The sequence below is a fragment of the Anabrus simplex genome, chromosome 8 (genome assembly GCF_040414725.1).
Source record: "Anabrus simplex isolate iqAnaSimp1 chromosome 8, ASM4041472v1, whole genome shotgun sequence".
NCBI classification, from domain to species: domain Eukaryota; kingdom Metazoa; phylum Arthropoda; class Insecta; order Orthoptera; family Tettigoniidae; genus Anabrus; species Anabrus simplex.
The window spans coordinates 96629915-96642605 of record NC_090272.1 but is presented as its reverse complement, the minus strand read 5'-3'; the positions used below and the strand labels follow the sequence as shown (position 1 = coordinate 96642605).

The 12691-nt window shown below is 37.0% G+C and overlaps 1 protein-coding gene across 2 annotated transcripts in view; it reads left to right on the top strand.

Moving 5' to 3' along the window:
• Window positions 1-12691, top strand: part of LOC136878853 (DDB1- and CUL4-associated factor 6) — a 213665-nt gene that overhangs the window by 186202 nt on the left and 14772 nt on the right. For both annotated transcript variants that reach the window (XM_067152392.2, XM_067152391.2), the window contains exons 12-13: window positions 767-901; window positions 9147-9399. In XM_067152392.2, the coding sequence (XP_067008493.1) occupies window positions 767-901; window positions 9147-9399 (388 nt within the window). The remainder of the gene's footprint in view (window positions 1-766; window positions 902-9146; window positions 9400-12691) is intronic.

Genomic DNA, 12691 nt, shown 5'->3' with positions numbered 1-12691 from the left:
GGCTTTTTTTGCATGGATATTAACCTGTGGTCTTGTGCCTTTAACCAACTAAATATGTATATATTACCTTGACAAACATATTGCCAAAAATTCCATATTCTGCATTCCTTATTTCATGATGTTTGTATATTTTTTCCTGCCAGTGTATCTTGTCTTGATGTGGCAAGTGTTGAATAGGAAGTAAGCTAGATAACCACAGGAAAAGAGAAGAGATAAAAAGATAAAGATGAATACAGGTGATAAAATACGAGGCACAAATGACACAGTGGTCACTTGTTTGTTTCTTTCCATCACTTGTGTTCACATCATGACAAAGAAATTATGTTTGATGAGCCAGCTGTTCAGGAGATAGTAGGCAGCCCTGAAGATGGTTTCTCATTTCTATACCAGGCAAATGCTGCCTGGGACTGTATCTTAATTAAAGCTATGGCTGCTTCCTTCTCATTCCTAGCCATTTTCTGACCCAGGTGTCAGTTGCTGTGGACAGTCTTTCAAAAGCAGTTGAATGCGCTCCAGGACGTAATTCATTCATTTATTCATTTATTGGTCTATTACAAGGCAGTAGAGATATTGGTATAATTCCTTATCGGTATCTCTACGTTCTTGGAAGTAACTTTGATGTATTTTATTTCTGCTGGTGTCTCATGTATATTCACATTGTTTCAAAATCTTAGGGTGTTTCTCCTTTTTATAATTTATACAGAATGCTTCATAATGTTGCCATCACACTGCTTGGTTTTGTGTTTAAATGAAAAATACTTTTCAGGTTCATTCATCCCATTGAAGAACACATGGATGAGGCCATAGCTGCAGCACATCATGACAAAGAAATTATGTTTGATGAGCCAGCTGTCCTTCAGCCTTCTATTAAACAGAAGTTCACTGGACACAGGAATGCAAGGTTAGTAGATTCTATTAAATCAAGGAATCTAATCCTCAGGTGGCTAGGATTACTTATCAGATTCTGGACTCTTAAACCAGTAAAGTTAAAATCTTATTGGGACAAGGTAGGATCCAAAAGTTTGGTGACTTGGCATATAGTTATGTTTCATGTTTGGAATAGAACAATTCTATATTCTAGAATAAGAAAGTTGATCACATAATCAAATAATTTAATCTTTTATGTACATGTAAATAAATTAATTTCTTAAGCCTGTTGTACATGATAACATTTTTGTCTAATTCAAGACTTCACAAGAATTTTTGAGACTTCACAAGTGTATTTGTCAAATCACTTGCAATACTTGGGAAGTCTTGAAGTCTTCAAAAGTCTTGAAAGTGAATTAGAACATGCTCTAATCGATCAAAGAATTGCCAAGTCACAAACGGCTTCATCTTTATGACCGAGGGATGTTGTTTGTGTATTAATTGCTAAGTATGAGACACATCCCTGCCTGTATTCACTGGCCTCCATAGAGTGCCACAATAAAATGAATAAAATGGCAGCATACAAGGAGATTGCTAGAGAAATATCTCAAGGAAGTGGGTAGCTGATATGTTATTACCGTATGATAACCTATAAGTGTATGGCGATCTTCGCATATTATTAATTATTATTATTGTATTCTCAATATCTTTTCATGTAATAAGATATGTATCTCTGTTGCATTAATATCATTTTTATTCAATTAATGCGAGTAAATACAATATAACATAACCTCTGCTGCAAATGGTTTTATGGCAGTAAATATACTGCCTGCTCAATGCGCACCCGATGGCTGCTTACACTGCCTGCTCGATACGCACCCGGTGGCTGCTTACACTGCCTGCTCATTCCACGCTTAAAGATGTAACACGACTTGCGAAGAATCCGTCCCTACATAGCAGCACCCAATGGCCCTAATTATCACAGGAATACAGGTAGATAAGCACAAAAGCGAAGTTGAAACTCTGAAAACAAAGTACAAAAAGGAAAGAGTTTTACTTTTAAAGTAGTGCTCTAGAGATTTATATCTTCAGAGCTGCTCAAAAAGGAGGCTTCGACAGACAAGAAAATCTGGAAACTTTGACTGTATTATACTTCCCTACGTTATTAAGGGAAGGTTTCATAGTTTTGGCCACCACCGTTCGTGATGAAAGTTCCTTGTGGTTATTGTTACTAACTCACTTTAAATGACTCGAAGAGTTCTTGCAGTACGGTAGAGTAACCTCAACAAATTAATATACGTAGCCCCTTAATTAGGCCAGTAAATAGTGGCTGGGGAAATCGCAGGCGTATCCGAGTGACTGATCAAGTTCATCAATAGGGATGGATTAACTGAGGTGTAAACATTATTCAAGCACATGCTGCATTCAGTTTCTCCCTGGATTACACGCACCAAATAATCACACACACTAGTGTCTGTGAAGCTGTTACCAAAGTAGCACCAACTGACTCAGGGAGCTCACAAACATCTTCCAGTAAATCAAATACCATTGATTCTCTTTGGTCAAGTCTGGAAGAAGATATTGAGGCAGAAAATTGTGAATTTTACTTGTGCATACGTAACGCTAGCACCATCGGTGGACATGAAAATACCGGATTTCAGAATTATCTTTACAGAATTCTAAGCAGCCCGTGAGTCAGTCATGTTGCTGCTCCCTTAGCCCTAAACATGGCTTCAAATGGATCTTCTAAATGGCCTATGTCAGCACATAAAAAATTCATTCTGTAGATGAACAGTGAAATGAAAGAGGAAGTAGATAATCTTCTTCCACCACTTTTCCCACAATTGTGGAGTGTGAATTGTGTCACCCATATGTGGATTTTCTCCTGTTTTATGACCGGATGCCATTCTTGATACCAACCCTATGTGGAGGCATGTAATTACAGTAGAAGTCTGTTATAGCGAGAATTCAAAATAGCAGATAATTTACTCCCTATAGCGGATTGTCACTATATCCGATTTTTGTATAAAAGTTGGAAAAACCCCCTACACATTAAAATTGGTATGAGACGGCGATCAGTTTGTTCAAAACTTGCATTTCCGCGGATGATATCCACACTACGACTTACTTGTTTGTTATTTTTCGAAATCCGATACTATGTGAAAGTGTATGTTTAACTTCGTTCTGAAAAAAAATACAGTACCCCATATTTCTCCGAATCCAAGATGAACCCCACTTTTTCCTTCAAAATATTTAAATCAGGTTCAAAAATTGCTTTGAAAAACATATGAATACCTTTGTTATACAGTACGCATTTTTAGACGCCGAACATTGGCTTTCGTTATGCCGCATTTTTTGTGGCTGCACGATTATTCCTTATTTCCGCGGGTTTAATGGCCATTAACTTAAAATTGGCATCATAATACCAAAGAGAACCCGTTGAAAATTTGCCGGCAATACCTATTCCATGCGTCTCTACAATATGGCGAACCGTCAGAAAAGTACAGTATTCTTGCTGTCCATAAAACTGTTACGGTACTTTTACTCAGCGTCAGATATAACCAGCTACCGCTACACGCACGTCTCAGCGGCTAGTGATGTATAGGACTAATCGCGGACATTGAAGGTCAACGAAAGAGTTTATTGCGCCACGGTATAGTCTTTCCGCCCTTGCGTTTTTCGTGCACATACCTCACAATTTCATTTTCGACTTCTTTAAAGCGTCCTTGTTGCGGACCACTGAATGCATTTTTTGTATCTTTGTCTCCATGCTGACGCCAAATATTGGCTTTAGTTAGGTCTATCCCATATTTTCTTGCGGCTGCACAATTATTCTACATTTCTGAGTGTTTAATAACCGTTAACTTACAATTGGCATCATAATATCGACGAGAACCCGTTGAAAATTTGCCTGCAATACCTGTTCCACGTAGGTATCTTTATGACTATTCATCACGAAAATATTCTTGCTGTCTATAAAACTTAATTTTACTAAGAGTCAGGTACAGTAGATGCGTTATAACTCTGCCACTGAGTATCTATCTTGTTTTGTTGGTCAGACCAACGCTGCTATCAAAACAAGATAGGTACTAACACGGCATTTGATTTAACAACATTCTATTCCATTACAAGTTGTCCATTTCATGACCGTATCGATGTTTAATCAAGAAGTAAGTATAAATAACCACCTAATCGATACTTTATTAATGCCTCAGGCAAATTGAATAAAATTAAAACTTACAGGACATGTTTCGACCACTTAGTGGTCCTCTTCAGCTCTTCAGTATCGATTAGGTGGTTATTTATACTTACTTCTTTACATTCTATTCCGTCGAGATTCCTACAACATCTGGAAGACTACACTTATATGTGAAAATCAACACAACTTTCAAACACAGATAAATCTCCAACTTATACTCCATTTCAACGATTACGCCATAGTGTATCTTAAATCAATTCAACTCAACGGAGAAACACCATTTCCTTCTTCTTAACCTAAATTCAACAGTTGGAACGTATAATTTAAAACAAAATTCATCCTCTGATCTACTTAGCAGAGACCGTGGCAAATATTACTGACTTTCACTAAGAAAAGGATCCATTTCAGTTCCAGATACATACTGATTTTAAAAACCTCTTATTACAAATAATTTTTTAGACAATATTGTAAAATATACTACAATAATTTTATCATGTGCTCGTACTTCCCATGTCAAATTTCTTAACTACTGATTCAAAGAATTTTTTTTTTTAAATATCACAACATATCTCATCTCAATTTTTCATAATCAATAGTGTAATCATTCTTAAAAAATTGTTTGTTTTAAGATTAACTAATGTGCTGATGATGCCCGATAAGAAGGGCGAAACATGTCCACAACTTTTTAATCTTTTATGATTATGTAACCACAAAACGTGGTATTGTAGGTATTGAATAGGTGAATAATAAATGTATACTTTGTAAAATTGAATGTGATCACTGTTGTCAATACGGACCAAAAAATGAGATTAATTACTTGTAATAAGAAAGAGCTTCTCATAACCATCAAGGAGCGTAAGCTCAGCTACCTTGGGCACATCATGAGAGGTGAACGATATGAACTTCTCCGACTGATCATGCAAGGGAAGATTGATGAGAAAAGATCTGTGGGAAGACTAAGAAATTCCTGGCTGAAAGACTTGCGGCGGTGGTATGGACATACGTTGATAGAAATCTTCCTTGCTGCCATTTCGCGTGTAATCATAATCAATTGGATCGCCAACCTTCGGAGGGAGACAGCGTCATATTTCCACAATTTACCCGTAGGTTTAGAGAATTGTTTCCAAGTTATACTAGTCCATTACACTTGCATCAAGGTAAGCCCCCTGAAGAATTAATTTCAAAGTTTGTTTCTTTTTTGAACAGGCCTTTTATTTGCAATATCCTACATGTGATTGCACACTGCACTGCATGATTACTTATTTTGGTCACCCTTGCTGTCATAGGTCGGCCATTATCATCTGTTGATTCTCAACCTTCTTTGAGAGACTGCTGCCACTCAGACACTTCCGATCTCACCATTGTAGAGTCGGCATACATTGCCGTTATCATCGAGAAAGTCTCCGATGGTATTTTTCATGAACACTGATAGTATTTAATGCTTCGCACTGCTCTTGAAAACCTAAATTTCTTACTTCGCAGTACAAACGAGACTAACATTTGAAGAAAGCAACTGCACATGTTACTGTTTTGCATTTCAAACTCATCCATATTGTGGAGGGAAGGGATAGTAGAGTGCATATCAGACACCAGTGCTATAGCTACTTGCTCGTGGTTTACTAATCCCCAAACCATTGTATCCTGTTTTGTGTAAGTATAGCTCTCCTATTGCATTGACATTTACCAAAGCTCATTTACAGTAAATGGAAGTAAACGAGTTCCCTTTCCATTGACTAACCAAGGACTTTTTGGTTCTTAGGAGTGGTTTACTTAATAAACTGGCACCCAGGAAAAGGTAGAAATGGCTGAATCAGAAAATATGATCTAACTGGATGTGTTAAGAATATTCAATTAAGGAGTGGAAGTCAAATTGTGGTAGGAAATTATGAGGTGTTTGTAAGGAATGTCACAATAGCAGAAGGTAGGGCAGAATGGAACGTTAGATTGCTTATTGAGAAAATTGTAGCACGTAAAGAGGAACCAGCGTTAAATTGTTCACTGATAAAATTGTAGCAAGTAAAGATGAATGAGTTATCCAACTCCATGGCCAAGTGGTCAGTGGAATAGGTTTCTGTTCAAAGGTCTCTAGATATAATTTTGCATATGGTTAATTCTTCTAGCTTGGATACTGGGGTTTGTGTTTGTCTTAATACAGTACACACAACACTCCACATTATCAATAATGACAGAAACATGCAGTAGTCAATACATCCTTCTGCATAGTGTTGGTGTCAGGAAGGACATTCAGCCATAAAACAGGACCAAATCTACACCAAGTGTTGACCCCAAGAAATTGGTGAAAAGACCAGGCAGAACAACCCTGTGGAATGCTAGAACTTATAAATCTTATATATTTATTCTTATAATTGTCCACAGTTATTACATTATCTGACACACTACCTTGTTGATGATAGATTTTTTTTTTTTTTGCTAGGGGCTTTACGTCGCACCGACACAGATAGGTCTTATGGCGACGATGGGATAGGAAAGGCCTAGGAGTTGGAAGGAAGCGGCCGTGGCCTTAATTAAGGTACAGCCCCAGCATTTGCCTGGTGTGAAAATGGGAAACCACGGAAAACCATTTTCAGGGCTGCCGATAGTGGGATTCGAATCTACTATCTCCCGGATGCAAGCTCACAGCTGCGCGCCTCTACGCGCACGGCCAACTCGCCCGGTTCCGATGATAGATCTGTGCTCACTGTTAATATTCGGCAATGGGAGAACATATGATTGAAATGAATCATAAATTTACAGACATTTCCAATGACATGAAATTATTACATTCAGCCAAAAAGGGAAAATTAATGAATGTTTTGGAAAATTTAGAAATTTACCTTACAAAAAAAAAATTTGAATCAAGTTTAAATGAGAAAAGTGCAGAAGATAATCCACTGTATAGACTAGCATATGATCATTTAAGGAGCAAAAAGAAAAAAAAAGAAGAAAAACTTGAAGATCCTAAATTTATATAGTATTCTCATTCAGTTCAACCAAAAATTTTATGTATTGATCATTTTTATAATATTTATTTTTACTCTTTGATATGGTGTATTAGGACAATACTTCTTTAAATTGTAAAACAAAAGGGGTGTGATAATGTTTTGTTCTTTGATCTGACCACTGAGGAAGGGAATGGTTGAGATTTCCCGAAACATGTTTGGTTTAATAAATAGTTTTTCTTTCATTTAATAAGTGTATTGATCAAGGCGGATTCAAATAAACTATTTTAAATAGTTACATTATACATTCAGATCTGTGCTCAACGAACTCGATAGTCGGTGATCCTTGATAATATTAATACACACAATATTTTTACAAGGTAAGTTACTCCTGTGTGTAGTGATGATGATCATGGTCATTTTAAGGAGTATTAACTCCGAAATATCAATATCAAAATGAAACTGAAGGTTATGAATGCTTTTCAAAAGAAAAAGGACACGATCTGTTATTCTTCACATGCCTTGTCTTCAATGAAGATTGACAATCATCTTTTTCCACAACACTCCATTGGTACAGCTGCGAAGATATCATGTCAGACCACTTTTGAATATTTTTGAGCCATAAAGTCTGTCTTCTCCTGGTCCTCTTCCACCTTGGACTTCGTCAATGATGAGTTGAAGGAGACTGTACTTCTCGTTCTGCATTTTGTGCTCAAAATGCCACATTCTTCTTTTCTTCACTGTTTCTTCACTGTTCCTTTATTCATTCCGTATAATGCAGTTTCATTCGACACAGTATAATCATACTATTTGGAGCATACGGTGGTAACACCTTGTATTTGCCTAGTCTTTTTGGTAACCATCTATATTTCTACCCTGTAATAAAGGATGGAAAACACACAGCATTCCAGTTCTGAGGAGAAGATTTAGATGTAAGTTGTACAATATCTTTCCTGATTTTATGTTTATGAATACATGTCCCCAGAAAATGATTGATTGAAGTGGTCCAATGAAACCATAAAAGCAGCAGCAGAAGAAGAAGAAGAAGAAGAATATGTGTCTAGCTTTCTCAATATGGATCTTGATTTCTTTGGCAGGGTCCATGTTTTAATTTAGTACACATCCCGGATACAAAACTGTTGGAATGTTTTTGGGATACTGTCTTGTTGACTTTTTTTTTTCTATCGGCTTTACATCGCACCGACACAGATAGGTCTTATGGCAATGATGGCATAGAAAAGGGCTAGGAACTGGAAGGAAGCAGCCGTGGCCTTAATTAAGGTACAGCCCCAGCATTTGCCTGATGTGAAATTCGGAAACCACGGAAAACCATCTTCAGGGCTACCGACAGTGGGATATGAACCTTGTTGACCTTTATTGTGGCTTTTAAGGTGGCATTTTTGCTTATTACCATAATGTTTGTTTTGTTGGCAGTGATCTTTATGCTGTATTATTCACACAATGTGATGTCTTGGTCTGTTAATCTCTGCAGGCCTTCATCCGAATTCCATTGCAGGACAGTACCATCCGCATGTCTGAGATTGGTAATGGTATGATCGTTGATCACTATGCTATCTTTGTCATCATTAAAGGCTTTTAAAAAAATAATTTCTGAGTATATGTTAAACAACCATAGTACACTCCCTTATCGGACCCCCTTCTGGAGTTTGAATTCCTCCAATACAGTAATATGTTTTCAAGTTGGACAACTGTAGCCTTTCTTTAATAAATTTGATAGTAATTCTGGTTTTTCTGTCATCAGTGCTGCTCAAAATTAAGATTTCTATATGAGTTTTACAGTCTGTGGCAGCCCTGAAGATAATTTGCATGGTTCCCCATTTTCACATCAGACAAATGTTGGGGCTGTACTTTAATTAAGACCACAGGTGCTTCCTTGTCAGTCCTATCTATGTTCTATCCCATTGTTGCCATTAGACCTGTCTGGGTCAGTGTGACGTAAAACCACTACCCAAAAAAAAAAGAAAAAGACGACAACAACGACGAAAGGGAATAGATGCTGAAAATGCTGTGGCTTGGCTTTCAGTATTTCTCTCTTTTCTATGATATTGATGTACTGTAACCATATATTTAAATATATTTTAATGTTGCTAAATGTAATAATTTTTTTTTTCTTTTCCTAGGACAATGATTAAAGAGGCTACATTCTGGGGTGATGGCTACATCCTGTCCGGTTCGGATTGTGGGCATGTGTTTATATGGGATCGCTACACAGGGACTCTCGTTATGCTTCTTGAAGCTGATCGCCATGTTGTTAATTGCCTTCAACCTCATCCTGTTCTACCTCTATTAGCAACTTCAGGCATTGATTATGATGTGAAATTGTGGGCTCCACTGCACGAAGAGCCAAACTTTGATCGTGACCTCGCTGATATTGTAAGTAACATAGATTCTCAAGTTGGACGTGAACTAGTGCACAGGTCCCGGGAAACACCCAACTTTAACATGAGACAGTCACTCCTTTTTTTCCTTCTTGTCTTGCTTATCCACTCCACCATTCTTATACTATCCTGACACTGCAACCAAAATTTTTTTAATTTTCATGTGTTTCTTGTATTCTTCAGATACCACCATTGTCTCTGCTCTCCACTTGTTTCCTCTCTGTAATTATTTCACTCTTATTAGCTTTCTTACATGAGCATTGAGCATGTAATTAATATTTCATGATGGGATTGGAACTCTGGTATTTGGGCTACATTTTGAACCAGGAGGTAGCTAGAAAGGAGTCGTATATTCTGGCAATGGCCGTGCCTTTGGTGCATTTTTATATGGTTGCGGTGGGTCTCTATGACCCAAAAATTATTATTTGACTTGCTTTATATAACATCTTATATTTTATAAAAACACTTCTAGCATACAAATTAACATTGCTTTCACAATATGAAAATGCCCATACCCTTATTATTATATATTTTTATTGAAAAATTATTATAAAAATACTTGTTTTAAAAAATTCACTATATTGGAAATTGAAAAAGCACAGAAATATTACCCTGAAATGTTTTCTAGGATAATGTAGACAATACTTAGTTTATGGACATCGTACTAGGCCTAAAATTTTCAGTGTTTTTCATACATGAATGTTTACCATACAGGAAATTGGAAAAAATGAACTGAAGTTAACAAACTTCAAAATCAAGTGATGGTGCTACAAAAAAATGGAGATGACCAACAAGTTTACACTAATCCAGCATCTCTTTTGTTTCTTGGCACCTCTTCATCTGTTTGAGGTTCTTCAGGGATTGGATACTCTTCTGTCAGCATGTGCATTATTTCTGATCTTTCCTTATGCCTAAGATTTCCAGGCTGGAAATGAGACCTCATGTAAGGAGGGCCAGTTCCTTGGCAAGTTGTTTCAGGAACTACCTCCTTATAAGATGTTTGTCTGTTATTCCAAGCATAGACAACTACAGTCAGAACTGGTTAGGACGTTTTTGTGGGGACCGCAAAAAAAGAATGACCTAAAGAGGGAACATGCTAAAAAAGTTAAAACAATTATGCTGTTTAATTTAAGCTTAGGTTTGAATGTAAAAATAATTATGATCAAAACAAAGAAACAAGTGTTTACAGTTATAATTAATGAAATAAATAATGAAATAATACATTTTAAGAACATCAACATAGCAAAAAATCAAGGAAAAACGTTTTTAGAGATGCAAACTATACGTGCCGCTTACAATTATGTTTAAAGTTATCATAGAAATGTCCAACATCTGGGCTATTTGCACATGTTTCATGTGTGGATTAGCATCCGCTTTCTCAGTAAACTTTAATTTTTCATTATTTGTAAAATGTCTAGCTTTCTTCTCCATAAGTGAATGTCCTGCAAACCACTATACGTAAGTACAGTAGGCCTAATTTATGTACGTTTTTACACAATTAACTTCTCTCTCATGACATAATAACCAGGGAAATGCGCTAGAGAGGGACATCTTAACCAGTTTTGACTGTGATGCATTTATAGTCGATATCCTTTGCATTTTCTTCCTACAGAAATAAAGTGAGAAAAATTTACTCATATGAAAATGGTCATGGTGGGTCATAATGACCTGCAAACAACTTTCCTTGACAACTTGTAAATTCAAACTGATTGGTAACGATTATATTGTGTAGAAGGATGAGAGTTAGAAAGGTAGTGAGAGAGGACTGCAGTATCACCATTGGTGGTGGTGGTGGTGGTGGTGGTGGTGGTGGTGCTAACAGAATATAAGTGTGCGGGTTATAGTAAACCTCCCCGGCCATTCTCAAGATATTGAAATTTGACAAGAAGTTTCAAAATTATCATTTGAAAATCATTGCTCCCAAGACTAAAGTGTTGTCAGTTGGGAAAAGACCTAAGAAAATTGACTGCTACAATTGCAGCTTGTTGCAGGTGATCCAATTTCAAATGGACAGTCTAAGCCAGTACAGCCTGCATCTAACATTTAAGACCAAGTACTGTATCTAGAATCTAACCCGAGCACATCCACTGTCACAATGAGAGAAAACTTACTGCTTCCAATATTTAGAATCCTGCCTGCAGATGGATGGTGTTTTTGATCAGGAAGTGCCGGCTAGGATAAATGCAACATGGCTGAGATGGACAGGACTCACTGGAGTACTGTGCGACAGGCGTATGCTGGTTCACCCACCAAAAGTACTAAGCACCCTCTACACACCATGGAAATGTGCATGTTATATTGGTCTCTTGGAGTTTCACATAAGCAATGACATGATCTGGCAGAGGTTGGGAGTTGTTCCCATTCAAGAAAAAATGAGGGAAGGGTGTCACTGTCACGCTTTCTACAGCACAGTTTTACTCTGAAGGGATGACTTCTGCTATGCATACACCAACTGGAAATAACGGAGACCATCTGCAGAAACCATCTGCGAATAGAATCTCACTGTTTGGACTCTGTAATCGAGGAAAAAACTATTTAAAAAATTTCAAAAAGACGTGATCTTGAATGCTCTGAATGGCAGTGCATGGCAGTGAAAATGATGTCATTTGGAATGAAGACACGCCAGTAGCAGGGAAGTTGGCGTCACAAGGTGACAATATTTCAGATGAAATCAGTGATCAGGTTTACTGTGTAGAAGGCCTGCTGCTCGTCTGACAAGAGACAAATGACTGGCCATTAAATTCTTTCGTATTATTATTGCATAATACGATGCCCTTATCCCTTTACTCTACGGGATCGAGTATGAAGTGAGACGAATCTTCGTATAGAGTTTTTACAACCGGATGCCCTTCCCGATGTCAGCCTCATCAGATGAAACGAATTGTGTGGTATAAGAGTAACTAAAACTGACTATATTTACTTTATATGTAGACCTAGAAGTCATGTGTTCACCATTTATTGTCTTTTTAAATTTAGAAATACTGCCTTCCAATGAAAATAGAGAGTAAAACTCAGAATACTGAACCGTTCCCATCCAAATAAAAATATGCCAGGCTAAGTCGGAGAGCTTCTTGGTACGTTCGTTAAAAAAATTATGGGCGTAAAGACAAAACAAACTTCCTAAGAAGTAAATATCAATGGTATATGAATGGGAAATAGTGTCATTATATTGTGAATAAGAAGCAAGTTCGGAGGTAAAATAGATTTGGTAAACAAAGACACATGATAAATTATTCACACTAAACTTGAAAATAAAAATAAAAGAAAATTTTAACTAGACTCAAACG